Source organism: Stegostoma tigrinum, chromosome 9 (assembly GCF_030684315.1).
Source record: "Stegostoma tigrinum isolate sSteTig4 chromosome 9, sSteTig4.hap1, whole genome shotgun sequence".
In the NCBI taxonomy this organism is placed as follows: Eukaryota; Metazoa; Chordata; class Chondrichthyes; order Orectolobiformes; family Stegostomatidae; genus Stegostoma; species Stegostoma tigrinum.
The window spans coordinates 5,085,179-5,105,150 of record NC_081362.1 but is presented as its reverse complement, the minus strand read 5'-3'; the positions used below and the strand labels follow the sequence as shown (position 1 = coordinate 5,105,150).

At 43.3% G+C, this 19,972-nt stretch overlaps 1 protein-coding gene across 1 annotated transcript in view; it reads left to right on the top strand.

Moving 5' to 3' along the window:
• Positions 1-19,677, top strand: part of LOC125454646 (ADP-ribose glycohydrolase MACROD1-like) — an 880,504-nt gene extending 860,827 nt beyond the window's left edge. The window contains exons 15-17 of the mRNA XM_048535629.2: positions 11,401-11,445; positions 13,817-13,870; positions 15,162-19,677. Coding sequence (XP_048391586.1) covers positions 11,401-11,445; positions 13,817-13,870; positions 15,162-15,175 — 113 coding nt within the window. The 3' untranslated portion in view covers positions 15,176-19,677. The remainder of the gene's footprint in view (positions 1-11,400; positions 11,446-13,816; positions 13,871-15,161) is intronic.
• Positions 19,678-19,972: the final 295 nt, after the last annotated feature.

Below are 19,972 nucleotides of genomic sequence, written 5' to 3'. Positions count from 1 at the left end.
GATGCTATTACACACCTCAGGGACAGGGAGGCCTTGAGCCTAGGTCCCCTGGCTGAGGATTAGGGACACTATCACCTCATCACAATAGCCATTCAATGCATGGCCTATACTTTCCATTCTGTAAGACGGTGGTACAGAATTTGTGTGCGAAAGTTCTGTTGAAGTACCAGGATTTGCATAAGTACCATTAAAATGACGATGAGAAGTTCAATTGTGGGTATATGCATTTTTTTGCTAGTTCAGTATTGTAGTGACTATATCATTTTCTAATTACTTTATTACCCACTCACATATCATTAAGAGTCCACTTGCAATCTCTCTCAAGTGGCTGATTTCATTTTTCAAAACCCTCTTCATAGTCTTTTTGTAATTATCTTTCACTTGTGCGATTTAATTGCCACTCTGCTTATGACTGGAACCAGTGTGTCACTACCTTCATTATCATACATAATGTTGCACAGATTTAAAGGCCACCCTTAACCTTTGTAACTCTGTGAAAAAGAGCCCTCACCTCTTGAGTCTGTCTCTCTTTCTCTTTCTGTGGAGTGTTATATCACTGCTGTTATCCAATTGAATCAATGTTGCTCTTTTACTCACTGTTTTCATATCTTCATGATAATTATGTGCCCCAAACTGCCTAAGGTCTAAGGTCACATGTTCTGTAAAAATTCAACTGGACTTTCTTGCTCCTTTCTGTACAATGCCTCAGAATGTGTATTTCCATTGGCCGTAATGTGATTGTTATCCAAGCTGTGCTGCCATGATTTCCAAGTATCTTTCCTAATCCACGAGGAATAGTACTGTTCACAGCATATTACCATCTCATTATGCTCCTCAAATATAGCAATGAACCATTTCTCCACATCTGCCACCCAACTGGCCACCCTGTTTGGTCTCCTTGTGATGATATCACTCACTTTATTCAATTACTGCTATGTGCAGTTTTATTGGGAGTGTTCTGTCTGAAAGCTTTTCATTTTCCTATCTTCACAAGTGGCTCTCAGACCATGCACCATGCTGCCAACATGTATAAATATCAGAAGCAGGTTCTGGCAGGTTTAGACAGACAAGGACTGGTCATCATACTAATGCAAACTGATGAATGTTTATTCACAAATTGCACAGTGTGCAGAGATCTTGTTGAGTAGGAGATCACTAGAACTGTCTTCAGTCAGTCCCCAGTCCCATGTCCCAAAATCTCCCCTCCCCCAACTGCATCCCAAAACCAGCCCAGCTTCTCCCCGCCTCCCTAACCTGTCCTTCCTCTCACCTATCCCCTCCTCCCACCTGAGGCCCCACCCCCATCTCCTACCTACTAACCTCATCCAGCTGCCTTGACTTGTCTGTCCTCTCTGGACTGACCTACCTCCCCCTACCTCCCCAGCTACACTCACCTGTACTGGTTCCGTCCCTGCCTCTTTCACTGGTCCATCTCCTCTCCACCTATCTTCTCCTGTATCCATCTTCCATCCACCTCCCCTCTCTCCCTATTTATTTCAGAACCCCCTTCCCCTCCCCCATTTCTGAAGAAGGGTCTTGACCCGAAACATCAGCCTTCCTGCTCCGCCGCTGCTGCTTGGCCTGCTGTGTTCATCCAGCTCTACGCTTTGTTATCTCTATAAAAGCAGTTATGTTCTTCAATTATCCTCTGCCATCAACTTGTCTGTTAGCATTTCTGCTCTTACATGTGAAGCTCATTATATTGCGATTGGTGCTTCAAAAGTGTTCCCTCGCTTTATGGTGCCTATTTGCAGCATTTCATTAACCAGAACCTTAGTTCATGTAAGACTTCAACCTCAATTTCCTTTCCACTATTTAATACTGTGTAATATCCTCTCTGTAATATGATTGATCTCTTGATATTTCTCATTTCAATCAAAGTCATTCTGTTCATACATTTTTCTCCACTTAAACTTGAGCTCTAGCCCCTTGATACTGTCTGATTAATACCACTTGTCTTCTTTTCACTTCCCTCTCTATTCTGTCTGGACCCAGGTTGCATTCTGACCCACTTATAGTTTTGTGCTCTTATGCTATGCTTTTCCATTTTAATTTGTAGCTCTAGCCTCATGCAGATTTGTTGACTTTGAAATTATCTGTCTTGGCACAATAATGTATCACGTGCTTTCGGCGTGTAAAGTCCTACCAGGCCGTAGGGCTGCTCTCTCATTAGATAGAGGTGACTGGTGGTAGTTTAACCTGAGGGTCACCATGCCTCAGGTGAGGGGACAGGTTGAGAAGAAGAGTCCTTCAGACGGTGTGGGAATTGAAACCTCAGTTGGCTGTACAGCTGGTTTCAATGTAGACTCAGATCTGGAATACCAGTTTCATGAGGTTGGTTTCCTCATCATTGAGCCCATATCGCTAGCCTCAGTAGAGGTATGAGAGTGGACAATGTGTGAACATTTCTGCCAAAGCTTGACTGGAAGGTACACTCAGCTTTTGGACATGTTGGAAACCCTAAAGGTCAGTAGATCATCTTCTGAGGCAGTCTTTTGGGATTGAGGGAGATTCTGTTCCACTCTAGTTCAATGGGTTCTGAGATGAGAAGGATTTCATTGTTGGTCTTAATCCACACGGATAGGTGCTGTACTAAAGCACGTGGTTGGAAAATGATAACAAAGTGTGAAGCTGGATGAACACAGCAGGCCAAGAAGCATCTCAGGAGCACAAAAGCTGATGTTTCAGGCCTAGACCCTTCATCGGGCCGAGGCCCGAAACGTCAGCTTTTGTGCTCCTGAGATGCTGCTTGGCCTGCTGTGTTCATCCAGCTTCACACTTTGTTATCTCGGATTCTCCAGCATCTGCAGTTCCCATTATCACTGGTTGGAAAAGGACTTTAGTTTTCTGAGCATTACTGAAAGCTTGGTTTTTTTCTCATGCACATTGTTTTGAAATGTGTAATATATAATGAGAGTCATAGCTATATGCCATGGAAACATTCTCTTCGATCCAACTCATCCATGATGAGCAGATATCCTAAACTGATTGAGTCCCATTTGCCAGCTTTGGTCCATATCCCTCTAAACTCTTCCTATTCATATACCCATTCCAATGCCTTTTAAATGTTGTAATTGTACCAGCCTCCATCACTTCCTCTGGCAGCTCATTCCATACACACACCACCCTCTGTGAGAAAAAGTTGCTCTGTAGGTCCCTTTTAAATCGATCCCTTCTCACCTTAAACCTCTGCCCTCTAGTTTTCGACTCCCCCACCCTGGGAAAAAAAAATTAGCTATTCACCCTATCCATGTCCCTCATGTTTTTATAAACTTCTATAAGGTCACCCCTCAGTCTCCAACACTCTAGGGAAAATAGCCCCGGCCTATTCAGCTTTTCCCCCTAGCTCAAACCCTCCAACCCCAGCAACATCCTTATGAAGCTTTCCTGCACCCCTTCAAGTTTAACATCATCCTTCCTTTAGCAGAGAGACCAGAAGTGAGTACAGTATTCAAAAAGTGGCCTCCTCAGTGTCCTGTACAGCCGCAACATGATATCCCAACTTCTATATTTAATGTACTATCGTGCATAAATATATAGGAGGGAGAAGGTCTAAATCAAAAATCCACTGTTTGCCGTATTTATGCATGAGTAGCAGGTGGGAACTATAAGCTCAAAGTAAAATGAATTAGATCAAAATATACATCTTTTCAAAATTTTGCTTTGCTTTGCTCTTTCACAGCATGTGGGTGTCACTGGTAAGGCTGGGTATTAGTTGCCCATTCCTAATAGCTCCATTGACCTGAGTGTCCTGTTGGGTCATAATTTCAAGATGGTCAAAAAGAGAGCTCACAGCGAGATGAGGAGAAACTTCTTTACTCAGAGAGTTGATAAGATTTGGAATGCACTGCTTGGGAGAGTGGTGGAGCCGGATTCCATTGGAGATGTAAAAGAGAGGCAGATATATGTTTGAAAGGGTTGAATTAGGTGGCTGTGGAGGTAGGGCCAGAGAACAGGACTGGCTAGGTAGCTGTTTCAGGAGACGGTACAGACGCAATCATTTGAATGGCCTCCTTCTGCACTGCCAAGTTCTGTCATTCTGTTTTTGAGAGCAGTTAAGAGTCAACCACTGTAGCTGTGAGTTTGGAGTCATATGGAGGTGAAACCAGGTCAGGCCAGCAGATTTCATTCCCTGAAGAGACACTAATGAATTTGCTTAGATTGTATGACGTTTAACTATAGTTGTTACGGTCACTGTCGCTGACACTAGCTTTTATTTCAGATTTAGGGGTTGAAACAGGCAGCTGACACGTCAAACTACCTTGCCATTTCTTACAACGCGTGGGAAATGAAGTGCTTTGGGATAAAAGCCACTTTTGATGGTTTAAAGTATTCCATCCATTCTCCCTAACTCCCCAACATTCCCAGGAGACACGTGGAGGAGGAGTGGACAAAACAACAGCAGTGCCATAGTGAGGTACACACTAGGGAAGGCGTTAGCCTAATGGTATTATCGCTAGACCGTTAATCCAGAGACCCAGATAACAGCCCTGGGATAACAAAATGTGAGGCTGGATGAACACAGCAGGCCAAGCAGCATCTCAGGAGCACAAAAGCTGACGTTTCGGGCCTAGACCCTTCATCAGAGAGGCCCGAAACGTCAGCTTTTGTGCTCCTGAGATGCTGCTTGGCCTGCTGTGTTCATCCAGCCTCACATTTTGTTATCTTGGAATCTCCAGCATCTGCAGTTCCCATTATCTCTAACAGCCCTGGGACCCAGGTTTGAAACTCGTCACGACAGATGATGGAATTTGATGGATTAATAAACTATAACAAAGAACAGTACAGGCCCTTCAGCCCATGATGTTGTGCTGGCCTATTATCCTACTAAGGTCAAAATATCTGGAATCAAGAGTCTAATGATGACCAGGAATCCACTGTTGATTTGTTGGGAAAAACCCATCTGGTTCACTAATGTCCTTTAGGGAAGGAGACTGCTATCTTAATCTGGTTTGGCCTGCATGTGACTCCAGACCCACAGCAATGTGATTGACTCTCAACTGCCCTCTGGGCAATTAGGGATGGGCACTAAATGCTGTTAGTGAAATAAAGAAAAAGAAAAATTCTCAATATCGAAGTCAGGGAGAGAGAAGACCCAGGCCCAATTACCTCCTCAAATGATATTTGCCATGTGATATATTAGAAGTGAACTTATTTCCACGTGCCAACTGAAAGAGGTGCCATCAAATGAACAGGCATCTGTTTCAACTTGAGTTCACAGGAACGCATTATTGATGGCATCTGTAGCTTTTGTTTATCAAGGTGGTTTCAGCTGAAATACTGTTATGTGAATTTTGAGGCGACCCTTAAAACTCTTAACCTCATAGTGCATCACTTTAAAAAAATACAACTGCGGCCTCAGAATTCCAGACGCTGCATTTAATCCTTGTTCAGGACCAAGTGTACACTGAGTCATAGAGTAATATGGTACAGAAACAGATCCTTCAGTCCAGCAAGTCCACACCGACCACAATCCCAAGCTAAACTCATCCCACCTACCTGTGCTTGGCCCATATCCATCCAAACATTTCTTATTCATATAAAAATTACAAGAAATAAGCCTAAACTTCTGGAGGAGCTACACGACCCAGGCCAATCTCAGTCCACCAATTTTTAAATAAAAACTGTTCAGATCTGTTATGAGATGACAAGGTGTGGAGCTGGATGAACACAGCAGGCGTAGGAGCAGGAAAGCTGACGTTTCGGGCCTAGACCCTTCTTCAGAAATTATGAATCAAGCTCTAGAGTAAGTAGGACTTGAACCCGGATCTCCTGTCTCAAAGGCAGAGACATGAAGAGTGCACTACAAGATCCCTCGAAATTGTTTATACCTACACTTTTGATGTATTCCTTCACTTACATGCAATCCTCATTCACGATGTAAAATATTCCTCTGTTATAAAGTACTCACAGGTTGGTAGTCTTCTGGCCGGCTATTAATTGGCTGGTTATGAATTCTTTGTGGTGAAGCTGCTGGAAATGAAAGGCGAAAGCACTTTCTTGGAAGTGCATCAAGAATTCATCCAGTGACTCATTTCCACACTGATAAATGTTCAGTGGTCTACCACAAGACAATTTAAAACGGGAGATAAGACTGATTCCGCTAATTAATTCTGACGATGTAGATAATTCAGCAGCTGAAGACATCATCGCTTCCAAAGTATCCACTTCAGCAAATATTTATGTACATGTGTAAAAAGTCGGATCTGATTTGCTGAAATGTTTTCCAAAAGAAATGTGAAAATGCCAAAGTTTTGCCAGCAGCTATGTGTCCAGAATTTTGCTCATTCAATATATTATGCACAGCACAGGTACTTCTGAAACAAAAACAGAAGTTGCTGGAAAAGATCAGCATCTGTGAAGAACAAAAATCAGCTAATGTTTCGGATCCGGTGACCCTTCCTCAGAACTGATGGTAGCTGGGAAAATGTCGGCTCATGTGCAGAAAATAGGGAGGGGGATGGGGTAGGGAGTAAATGATGGGTTAGAGCCTGAGGAGAAAGAAGAGCAGTTGGAAAGACACAGAAGTTGATAACAATCAGGCTGGGAGGGTAAATGGTTGTTAATGGGGACTATTAATGACTAACAGCAGGTAGTGTGTAATGGCAGGCTATGTGGTAACAAGGCCTGGTGTGTGGGGTAGGGGGCTAGGACACGGGAGTGTTTAAGCCCTAAAATTATTGAACTCAGTATTGAGTCCAGAGTGCTGCAGGGTCCTCAAGTGGAAAATTAGGTGCTGTTCTTCCAGTTTGCACTGACCTTCACTGGAACACTGCAGCAACAGGTATTCCTGAAGTCATTGCTAGAATAATGGGTAGGGAGAAAGAATAGATCACTTTCTATAGATATTTAAGGAATAAAAGAATGACAAAAGTAAGATTAGGCCCAATCAAGGATAGTAGTGGTAAGTTGTGTGTGGAGTCGGATGAGATAGGGGAAGCGCTAAATGAATATTTTTCAACAGTATTCACTCTAGAAAACGACTATGTTGTCGAGGAGAATACTGAGATACAGGCTACTCGACTAGGTGGGATTGAGGTTCACAAGGAAGAGGTATTAGAAATCCTTCAGAGGGTGAAGATAGATAAGTCCCCTGGGCCGGATGGAATTTATCCTCGGATCCTCTGGGAAGCCAGGGAGGAGAATGCCGAGCCTTTGGCATTGATCTTTAACTTGTCATTGTCTACAGGAATAGTGCCAGATGACTGGAGGATAGCAAATGTTCAAGAAGGGGAGTAGAGACAACCCTGGTAATTACAGACCAGTGAGCCTTACCTCAGTTGTTGGTAAAGTGTTGGAAAAGGTTATAAGGGATAGGATTTATAATCATCTAGAAAAGAATAAATTGATTAGGAATGGTCAGCACGGTTTTGTGAAGGGAAAGTCGTGCCTCACAAACCTTATTGAATTCTTTGAGAAGGTGACCAAACAGGTAGATGAGAGCAAACTGGTTGATGTGGTGTATATGGATTTCAGCAAGGTGTTCGATAAGGTTCCCCACAGTAGGCTATTGTATAAAATGCGGAGAAATGGAATTGGGGGAGTTATAGGAGTTTGGATCGGAAATTGGCGAGGTGAAAGAAGACAGAGAGTGGTAGTTGATGGGAAATGTTCATCCTGGAGACCAGTTACTAGTGGTGTACCGCAAGGGTCGGCGTTGGGTCCACTGCTGTTTGTCATTTTTATAAATGACCTGGATGAGGGCGTAGAAGGATGGGTTAGTAAATTTGCAGACAACACTAAGGTCAGTGGAGTTGTGGATAGTGACGAAGGATGCTGTAGGTTGCAGAGAGACGTAGATAAGCTGCAGAGCTGGGCTGAGAGGTGGCAAATGGAGTTTAATGCAGACAAGTGTGAGGTGATGCACTTTGGTAGGAGTAACCGGAAGGCAAAGTACTGGGCTAATGGCAGTGTAGATGAGCAGAGAGATCTCGGTGTCCATGTACACAGATCCTTGAAAGTTGCCACCCAGGTTGACAGGGCTGTTAAGAAGGCATACAGTGTTTTAGCTTTTATTAATAGAGGGATCGAGTTCAGGAACCAAGAGGTTATGGTGAAGCTGTACAAAACTCTGGTGCAGCCGCACTTGGAATATCGTGTACAGTTCTGGTCACCGCATTATAAGAAGTATGTGCAAGCTTTGGAAAGGGTGCAGAGGAGATTTACTAGGATGTTGCCTGGTATGGAGGGAAGGCCTTACGAGGAAAGACTGAGGGACTGAAGGCTGTTTTCATTAGAGAGAAGAAGGTTGAGAGGTGACTTAATTGAAACATATAAAATAATCAGAGGGTTAGATAGGGTGGATAGGGAGAGACTTTTTCCTAGGATGGTGGCGACGAGCATGAGGGGGCATAGCTTTAAATTGAGGGGTGGAAGATATAGGACAGATGTCAGAGGTAGTTTCTTTACTCAGAGAGTAGTAAGGGAATGAAACGCTTTGCCTGCAACGGTAGTAGATTCGTCAACTTTAGGTACATTTAAGTCGTCATTGGATAAGCATATGGACGTAAATGGAATAGTGTAGGTTAGATGGGCTTGAGATCAGTATGACAGGTCAGCACAACATCGAGGGCCGAAGGGCCTGTACTGTGCTGTAATGTTCTACGTTGTAATCACAAAGGTAATGTAACAGAAAAAAAATGTAGCGTTCATGGAACAGTAAGATAATCACAGCAAGTGAGAGATTGGTTTCATCGTTCAAAATTGTGACCTGTGACGAAGTATTGTTGCTCACTGCTAGTAAGTAAGAAGATCTTGCACTTTGATAGCACCTGCTCTGATAGCCCAAAAAGGCCAGCATGGTGGTTAGCACTGTCTGAGGAGTTTGCAAATTCTCCCCATTCTCAGGGCACTCTGGTTTCCTCCCACCATCCAAAGATGTGCAGGTTAGGTGGATTAGCCATGCCAAATACAGGGTTCCAGGTTTAGGGTAGGGCTTCGGTCTGGTTGGGATGCTCTTCAGAGGGTCCTTGTAGACTCAATGGGCCAAAAGGCCTGCACTGTAATATATACTTGTGAAGTACAGCCTCTGTTGCAGTGTTGGAAACATGGCAGCCAATTTGTGCAAAGCAAGCTCCCAAGAGCAATGAAATAATCATCATAGAATCCCTACAGTGTGGAAACAGGCCCAATGGCCCAACAAGTCCACATTGACCCTCAGAACATCCCACCCAGACCCATCCCCCCGTAACCCATCTAATCTACACATTCCTAATTTAGCATGGCCAATCCACCTAACCTGCACATCCATGGATTGTAGGAGGAAACCGGAGCACCCTGAGGAAACCCACACAGACATGGGGAGAATGTGCAAACTCCACACAGACAGTCACCTGAAGGTGGAATCAAGCCCCAAGTCCCTGGCACTGTGAGGCAGCAGTGCTAACCACTGAGCCAATAATGACCAGATAGTTTTGTTTCCACGACGCTGACATCATAGGAGCATGGGAAATGAAAGCAGGAGTAAGCCATTCAGCCCTTAAATTGTTCGGTTAGATCATGGTTGATCTTCTAGTTCAGCACCATTTTTCCACACTGTCCCCATATCCCTTCATATTTTTAACATTTAGAAATCTCCATCTTGGACATAATGGCTAGTTCTGTACATCCCAAGTAAAGAAGTGCAAAGATACATCACTCTATGCATGAAGAGAGTTCTCTTTGCCTCAGTCTTAAATATACCACCTCTTCTTCTCAGATGGCATCCTCTGGTTCTAGATAGCACCTTCAAACCAAGAAGAAATATTCTTTTTGCATTTAACCCATCAATCACTGTGAGACTGGAGATCACCTCACATTTTTGTAGGCTCTGAAGAATATGGGCCCAGGCCTCAACCTCTCCTCACAGGACAGTCCATTGCCCCAGGGATCCAGTTGGTGAACTGGATATAAAATATCCCATTCTCTCTTTCTGATAGCACCTTGGGATATTTTATGTCCTATGGGGACTCAGTTTTGACATCTCCTTCGAAAAAATGGCACATCTGACAATGCAGCACTCCCCTTAGTACCGCAGCAGGATGCCAGCCACTATCTCTGTGCTCACGTCCACAGGGTGGGATTTGAACTCCCAACCGACTGCATTGGAGGTGAGAGAGCTACCCACTGAGCTACACACCTCACTGCCCCTCAGCTAGTGTAGCTCTTCATGAGCGATGTCATGGGAGATCTGAAAGTTCCAGGAGAGTTTTGCTAGTTTACTCTGCACTGTCTTTTTAAAATTCATTCATGGGTCATGGTCCTTGTTGTCCATTTATTGCCCATCCCCAGTTTCCCTTCAATGGGCAGTAGTGAACTCCTTCTTGAACCACTACAGGTGCACATTGCTGTTATGTAGGGGATTCCAGGATTTTGACCCAGTGACAGGGCAGGAACAGCGATATATTTGCAAGTCAAGATGATAAGTGGCTTGGAGGGGAGTTTAAAGGTGGTGGTGTTCCCATGCATCTGTTGCCCTTGCCCTTCTAGATGGAAGTAGCCGTGGTTTTAGAGGGTGCTGTCTTCGGGGCTTTGGTGAATTTCTGCAGGGCGTCTTGCAGATGCTACACACTGCTGCTACTGAGCACCGATAGGTGGGAGTGGTTGTTTGTGGATATGGTGCCAATCAGACAGGCTGCTTTGTCCTGGATGGTTTCAAGCTTCTTGAGTGTTTTTGGAGCTGCACCCATCCAGGCAAATGGGGAGTATCCCATCACCTGTGGATGATGGATCGACTTTGGGAAATTAGAAGGTCAATTATTCACTGCAGAATTCCCAGCCTGTGATCTGCTCTGGTATCTCTGAGGTGAGTCCTGTTTAGTATCTGGTCAATGGTAACCCCCAGGATGCCAATTGTGGGGGATATTCAGTGATGGTGATCTCTTACAGTTGCAGTCCTGTAAAAATGTTTTATTTAAATAATGTATTCTGTATTTAAGGCATTGAGTTTTACAATGTGGAGATGAATATTTTGAATCATTCGCAGCGGCCCTTGGTAAAAATTCTAACAGTGCATCAGGAAATTGAAATTCAATTGCTCTTGTAAGGACAGTGTGGTGAAGGATTTTCTGAAGACGGGTCGAGGCCTAAAACGTCAGCTTTCCTGCTCCTCTGATGCTGCTTGGCCTACTGCGTTCATCCAGCTCTACGCCTTGTTATCTCAGATTCTTCAGCATCTACAGCTACTAACTCAGAAGCTAGGCTGTTCACATTCATCAAAACTAAAAGCTTGGAACCCACTTACTGATGCTGGATCAGTGGATTTGTTGTCATCAGTTTTCACAGAATGAAACCATTTCTCACATGCTCTCTGGTACAGAACTCAATGAAGGGAAATGATCTTCATGCAATACATTAGTTCACAATTCAGTTCAGTCTGCTGGATAATAACCCTGCTTAAAATTGGTTTCTTTGCTCAAACAGGTACGCAGAAAATGAGCGACAATGAAGAAAATTCTCCGACACAAGGTAGGGAACCATCATTGGCAATGCCCCCAGCCAGGCAACACAACAAACAGAGAGGTAGAAAGTCACATCCAATGGGCATGGGAGATAATGGGAACTGCAGATGCTGGAGAATCCAGCTCTCTGATGAAGGGTCTGGGCCCGAAACATCAGCTTTTGTGTTCCTGAGATGCTGCTTGGCCTGCTGTGTTCATCCATCTACACACTTTGTCATCAATGGGGATGGGCTGATTTCATACTATTGCTGACGTGTAGAGAGACCAGATCAATGCTGTCCATGCGGTGGTTTCCACCTGCACATGAGCTGGTTCCCAGATGCAACTGTGAGTTGCTCTTGGCTTTGTTGTGGGCTCATGCCATTACTAAGCCTTCTGTGCCCGCTCATCATCATGGTGACACCCACTGATACTATCCTCTGTCACCAGCTAGTGTCTCCCCATTGCAATGAGTTAGTGAAGGGCCTTGAAACAGAGTAAAAATCGTAGACATACTTTTAAAAGGAATGCTCCAATGAATGGAGTTTCTGGCTGGTCACCATCAGAATCTCATGTTATGCCTATGATAAAAGCCTGTTTACTTTGTAGCAATCAGTTTGATCTTTGGTAGGCATGATTTATTCCTCTGGATGTTTGGAAAGTATTTCTGAAGAAGTCATACCAGACTCGAAAAGTTATTTCTGTTTCTGTCTACAAAAATGCTGCCAGACCTGCTGAGTTTCTCTAGCATTCACTTCATTTGCTTCACATACTATCACAGTGATGTATTATTCATCTTTCATTTTCTTTCCTGCTGGCACAGTGGTTAGCACTGCTGCCTCACTGCACCAGGGACCCAAGTTTGATTCCACCTCGGGCGACTGTCTGTGTGGAGTTTGAACATTCTCCCCGTGTCTGTGCGGGTTTCCTCTGGGTGCTCCAGTTTCCTCCCACAGTCCAAAGATGTGCAGGTTAGGTGGACTGGCCTTGCTAAATTGCCCATAGAGTTCAGGGATGTGCAGGCCAGGTATGGGAGATGCAGGGTTATAGGGTAGGGTAGGGGAATGGATCTAGATGGGGTGCTGTTCAGAGGATCAGTGGAAACTTAATGGAGCAAATGGCCTGCTTCCACACTATAGGGTTTCTGTGATCTTTCTCATGTGCTGCAGCTGTGCTGTGCACAATTTCCTCACTGAATACTTAGAGCTCCAGGATGGAAATCACACCAACAGTTTCAAGCAAGCTCATTCAGCATTCGTAGAAAGAGTCTCGAAATGGCACCACTTCCATAATTAAACCAACACAAAATCTACAAGTCATAAAGATATATACACACCACCAATATTTCCCAAGAGAAATATCTTACCTAGAACTGTTGTTGGGGAACTGGGGACAATGTTTAGAAATAAATTTCCAGCTTTTCTTTTTAATTGAATCTAAATTCCCAGATGCGATGCAAGGATTTCAACTCATGTCCCCAGAGAATTAGCCTTAGGCTCAGGGATGAAAAGACAATGATAGTAACACTGTCAGCCCTTGTGAGTAATTAAGAGTCAGGACTGCAGTTGCCTCAATCAAGCTATCAAGACAGCATTAGATGATAAAAAAAGTGCAGAAAGTCTTTCTGAAGAAGGGTCCAGGCCTGAAACATCAGCTTTCCTGCTCCTCTGATGCTGCTTGGCCTGCTGTGTTCATCCAGCTCTACACTTTGTTATCTCAAATTCTCCAGCATTGGCAGTTCCTACTATCGCAGCATTAGTTGATTATTTTAATAGAAACAATATTACAGAGAAAAGGCCGAAATAATGTCACTGTGTCATAATGCTCATTCAGAGAGCCAGTGCAGACATAATGGGCTGAAGGGTCTCCTTCTGCAACATTACACTTCTGTCATTCTGATGTTCAGACTGGAGAGCTGTAAAATGCTTTGTAGAACAAACAGGTATTGTACTTTAAGGTTGCGTAGACCTTCTTTGAAGCAATGTAGGAGGCCGAGGATACAGAGCTCAAGCCGACAATGGAAGTGGCAATTTGCTAGCAGCTTGGGGCCACGTGAACTGAATGGAGGCGCTCAGCAAAGTGATGAATTAATCTGCATTTGATATCACCAAATTCCAGAAAATGGTATCACTTGGAAGGAATCCTTGGGGAAGAAGGAGATGAAAGAGCAGATCTCGCATTTCCAGGGCTTTCTCGAGAAGGTGTTGCGGGAGGCTTGGGGATGTTAGGAGTGTTACAAGGATGGGTCATTGTGCCACAGGGAGAAGATCCTCCTGAAGCCCTGGAAGGGGAGGTCCAAGTTATATTTTGCTTTATCGTTGTATACGACACAAGGTTGCACTCCTGACAGCAATCCTTAATAAGCCTAAGGTAACTCGTTGCTGTACAATGTTTTGCAGGGGAAGATAAGGAGAGTAATGAACACATACCCTATATTGATGAATTTGAAGACGGTAGGACAAAATCTTCTTTCATAATAAAACAGAAACATCTGAAATGTGGTTAAATAAACCAAAAAAAATTGTGATTTGGTCATGGATCCAATTTGTCAGAGTTTTTATTCATTCTAACAAGCTGCTTTTTTAAAAATTAAAACGAATTTGAAGACAACATTCGTAGCTGTTCATTTCTCCAGTCACTCTAGACAACAGAAAGTTTTTGTCAATCAGCTGAGAACTAATATTTGTTAGGTTCTCCTGTCTGGTTTCCAGATTCATTCTGCGCTGTCCAATGAGTATTCAGACCAAGATGTCTTCACTAAAGGGCACTGTTCATGTGTGACCCTGGACCTTCAAAATTCAACCATCAGCGCTGTCACATTTCTGCCCCGACCCACCATTTGACATTCACTAGATATTAAAGAATTGTAATTACAAGCAGGAACTGGAGGTTGAGTGTTCCTTCAAGTGATGATGAGGCCATTTCTATCACAGTAGCAGCTGAATTCAGCTCAGGCATCACATCCAATCCCTTAATTTGTACACCTGGGTCATTATATAGCTCAGTTTACCATTGTGACACACCTCCATGATAGGTAGGACTTCAATTATATTCTAGCCTCATGGAAGGGACATTACTACTGTGCCAGGAAAGCTTTAACTGTTAATTATATCTGTATGCAGTGTTTAAGTGGTGGGCATTAACTGGGGATTCGCCCGAGCATGTATATATTATATGTATATCTGAGCTAATGGTCTTGCGATGCTGTGGTTCCTGTCTCTATCTCTGGGCTAGTTTCAAATCCCACCTTAGGATGTGATGGGTACAGATTTGTAGCTTAATGTGCCCTCACAGTGTGCTTTAAGCATAGCTGTGCTGGGTCTTCTGGCATGGTGACAGCCTTCCCTGTCTCAAGGCTAGGACCAGTTTCAAGTCCCATCAAACATCTGAACTGATTGAAAAATTATTTTTAGTGTCTTATAGCCCTAAAGGTTCAGATGTGATGACCACAGAGATAAACGATTTTATACATTGGAATTGGCTTGTAACAACCTGTATTATGTGCCACTGTCAGTAAAAGCTGGTGAGCGTATGGAGCCGAGGTATATCCTTCACTGCCTGGCCATCTAAATTCTAACATTACCCGCTGCATGCACCATTAGGTAGCTGAGGAATGTTGCCTTCATCGTGCGCGCTTGAAGTAAGACAAAGTTGATGATGATGAAAGTGCCGTTTATATGTAGAATGTTTCCTATCTTCTCCTGGCAGCATTCTTTGATTAAATTCATTTTTCTGTTCCCACAGAGAGTGGACAATGAAGACACGACTTGACAGATAACAAGACCGGTCGTTGTCAGTGAAAACAGAATGTCACTCTTTTAGACCTCCAGAAAGTGGATGGTACAATTTTGCGCTTGAGTTTTGATCGCCACCTTGTTCAGTTTTGTGTGTCCAAATTCTGGGTTGTATTACGTTTTGTAATTGTAATTTTTGAGGGAAATACTTTGGCCTAATATTGTGCTTCTAAATGATACTTTTACTGCCTGCACCTGGTGTTCGATTGATCAGTAGAAATTGGATCCGATATCATATCAGCTTCACAACAGAAGAATGCCTAACTGTGTTCATCCCCATTAATGCCAGGTATGTCACACTCCTGATCCCGGAGTAAATTTCTACTTAAACCTTGAGCGTGAAGCTGCCGTAAGAATACAATACTGATAGATCTTGGCCCCATTCAGTCAGTCTTACCTGTCCTATTGCTGTTCAGATGTCTACACAAGGTCAATGGCCAGTTGCTTCTTTTTTGGGAGATGGTGCATGAATTAAAAAGTTGTTTCACTTCCTTTCTTTTTCCTCGCCTGGCAATCCTTTGATACCGCAGTAAAATTAGTCCCTAGTGTAAAGATGAAGCAAGAATGAAAATTGAGTTGTGGGATTGGACAGTGAGGTTAAAGGGGGCTCGTCAAATCTGAGAGGAACACAGAATTGGCAAATAAAGGACATACCAGTTGATGGGATAGATGCTAAGTCTGATCTCTTTCTGTTTCACTTCTCTTTTAGCAATCCTTTAGCTTTTTGTTCCTTGTTAACTCCCTCCTGGCACTGAAATTGACAGGGTTTGTTGGCTTTGACACCTCCTCATATGCTGATGTCAATCTCTCTCTATTTTGTATTTTTCTTTTTTTCTTAATATCTTTACAATACATGGGCATCTCTGTTGTGGCCAGCATTGAATCGAATTGCCTTCCTAAACCTCTCTGCCCCTCATCTCCACTCTTTTGAGGCCCTGTTGAAGCCTGCTACTTTGATCAGTTATGCCTCCTTAGGTTTCAGAAATTGAGTGATTGCTGTTCCTGTGAAACGCCTTGGGATGTTTTACTGCTTTGTAAGGTTAAAGTCATCATTGTCCCAGAGGACCAACAGGGCTATTCTCCTAGTTCACCATACTGTCCTGATAATTCCATTGGAGATAGGGCAGTGTTCTCTCCACATTATCACCAACAGCTTTGCTTCAGATGCACTGCACTGAGAAAGTAAACCTGCTCCCAAAATACTTCCAAGATTTTCTTTTCCTTGAAGTAGCTTTTGCTTTCTCAGAACCCAGAGAGTTTGAACTGCAAAGTCAAAAGTGGTGATGGTTGTGAGAGAGATGAATTCCATTTGCTAAAAGAGAATCTGAAATCCCAATCATGGCTACTCATCGTTCTGATTAATTGATCATAAATTTTTGGTTGACTTCACAAATCACAGTGCAACTAAGACCATGGCTCTCTGTTTGCTAACAGTGATTGGCTTGCAATTGAGAAGTTGTTTGCAAGTCCTTAACGCATATCTGAAAACTCCAAAGCTGCAGGATAATGTTTATGATAAGCTTGAAATAATTCAATATTTATTCAGAGCCATTCCCTGCTATCAACTGGGAACTCATGCTTAAGTGACTAAGATATTGACCAGTAGCTGTAGGGAGTCAGATTTCCTTTACCAAGGCCCTCACTGTCATATATCAGTGTTCATTTGACAGGATGAGTGTTAGTTAATATTCCACCCAGCCTTCTCTCACTCACTGTCAATACGGAGTTGCTCATTCAGGCTGGAGAGGTGAAATATGGATCCATGAATTTCTCTTGTCCCTCCCATTATGGTCTCCAAGGAGAGAACTTTAATCTTCTTCTGCAGCTGTCACTTTGACATATTCTAGTATCTCTCACGTTAGAGGTCTGAAACATTACACAAAAAAATCTGCTACCCTAACCCCCAACATTTTGCATATTGGTCCTACAGAATTGCACTTCAAAAAGACCCTTGAGATTTCACATTTGAAAGACATACATGTCGTTGTTCTTGGCCCATATTTATTTACTTAAAAACACTGTACCACTCATATGCAGGAGATTGTTATTTAGTGATATCAGTAAGTGAAGCAAGTAATTACTAGAATCAACTTTATTTCCTGTTGGAATAGATCGATAGTAAAGTTTTGTGATGTACAGTACATTATCATATTACCTCCCTGGAAAATTACAGCTGACATAATGGAGGCTATCAAAATGAATGAAACTCAATAGAGTTAAAGTGTAACAGTGATCGTTCTCAGTATGAAGCCCTGACGCAGCAAAGCTCAGCTTCAAATAACTGTCATTAAATCAGAAAAATGGTATGCTTGCTGTACAGGTAGAGGCCATCCTGCCCATCAACTCCATGCTAGCTCTCTGCAAGGACAACTCGCTCATCACACTCTTCCTTCCTTTCCCTGGAACTCTGCAAACGCTCCATCTCCTGGCAGCTGCTCAGCACCCTTTTGAAAGTCACCTTCCCGGGCACTGCGTGTGGAATTCCGCTGGAAGCTGGAGCACTTGGCTCCCTGCTCCAAGATGGTGTTCCCCAGATAGTAGCAGATGCTCACTGGCCTGGACCTCCCAGGAGCCATGGTTCTGAATTTGCTGTTACCGAAAAGAGAAGGACAAGGTAATTTCTAAACAACGAATGAACATGGTCCATCTACAGTCTAACACGTACCATCCTGGGGATCATACAATACAAAATAGTTGAGATGTTGACAGTGACCTATCTCTGTCAATGAGTCTACAACCGACTCAGACGTGAGGTGAGGACCCCACTCCACTCCTACCAAGTGTTGGAGACCACTGGGACTCATAGACCCAGAATCACGTTACTCTCAACCTTGCTTCACTCACCATGCCTTAAATTTTTGGATCCCAACGTGTTCTTTTCTGAAGAAGTCCACCACATTTGCATCCAAATACCTTGATACTCACGGTTTCTATTACCTCTCATGGGAACCCGTTCTGTATATTGATCACTGACCTACTGAGAGATTGCATTGTACATGAATATGTGAATATACCATCCAATGATGTTGACCCCTAACCCTTAGGCTGTATACTTGTCTTCTCTTGTTCCAGACAGAGTGTAAGTAGCTCTCTAGCCTTCAAATGCTAAAAACAGCAGTCATATCACCAAAGCATAATGGGCTGAATGGCCTCCTTCCATGATGTTTACTTCCATATTATCTCTTAGTTGTTCTCTTGCTCACTATCAACATGTACAAATGAGAATAAGCTCCTGATCAGGTCCCCCGTTCTGCACCAGCCTTTCATCCAGCAGCTGTACCTGTATTCCAAGTGGTCATCTCAGAAACACTCAGTTTTAAAACTGAATTTCAACACTTTTTAGAAATAAAATATCTTTATCGGCAGTTCGTTTATTTTATTTTCTCAAATTGACTTGGGCATTTCTTTTAAAATAGGAAGAGGTCCACCCAATTGGCAAGGAGATCATTGAGGGAATTAAGTACAGCTTGTTGTATAGTGGTTAGTTCCTCTGTAGTAATTGGCACCTCACTTGTTATAGGACAGGCTAATCTTGGCAGCTATTGTTGGGCTCTTTAGAAGAGGTGGTCCTCTTGCATTTAACTTTTTCTCAAGGATACGCTCTCTGGGAGAAGGTTCAGAGACTCGCAGGATGATGGAGTGCACAGGGAGGCCACTCAGCCCCTTGTGTCCTGTGCCAGCTCCCTATTAAAGCTAACTCTCTGAACAGGCTGTAACCCTCGACTCAGATTGACAGTCACATTTGGCAGAATTCAACCCTGTTGTCTCTGAGATTGGCATTTCATGGCGACGAGCACTGGGGTGAGAGGGATGGTCGAAGTCACAGGAAGGGGAGCTTGAGGTTTGTCTTGACTTCATGTTGGCAATGTAAAAAGGATATTAACAGACGAGCAGCCCACTTGACATCCCGCCTGACAAGTGTAAAATAATACCAAAAGGGCTATCAGACATGCTGCACCATCACTGAAAGTCTATCCCATTCTAACGTCATGTGATCTGATATGAAACCCTGATCCAAATCTACTGTTCAAACCTCCAAATTTGTCCAATTTAAACCAAAAATGTTCCAAGCACACACTGTGCCAGTTTTATGAATTCTGTAAAGCTGCCTCCTGCAGTGCATGCTTGCTTTGCTTTAGACTATGTTTAGATAGATGTTTTACTTTCCACAGACTTTTCAGGAGTCGAGTTTTTGTTTCCTTGGATGCTTTAAGATTTGCCTTACCTCATGGTACGTAATAGTAACTGGCAGTTGTTTCTCGTAAACTTGAGGCAAGTGGATCAAATTAGAAACTATCTTCCTGATCCGAATGCCTTGTTTTCAGCCTGTTAAATAACCAGCGTTTCACCTTCGAAACAACAAGGATTTTTCCTCTTCATCTCTCTCTGTGCCATGAACTTGGGATGTTGCCAAAACAAAAATACCTTCACAGTTTGTCTGTTTAATAAAATGAACAGTAATAGCATTTTGAAAGGCATGCCTCTTCTGTTATTTGAAAAAAATCATTTTTATGAGACTGCTGGTACTTGAAAGTTGGTTTTTAGTTCCCTTGTCAGCTCCCTCAGTCTGATATAAAAGGACATTATCACCATTTTGTTTTTGGTTCTGTTGTTGAAGGTTTTGATAAGCCAATCAGCTTCAGGGTGAAAGCTGAAGTCACCATGGTCCTGCTTTCTCATTAGAGAGACTGGTGGTGGTTTAACCTGAGGGTCAGGTGAGGGGAGAGGCTGAGAAGGGGAAGTCCTCAGCTGGTGGGGAGG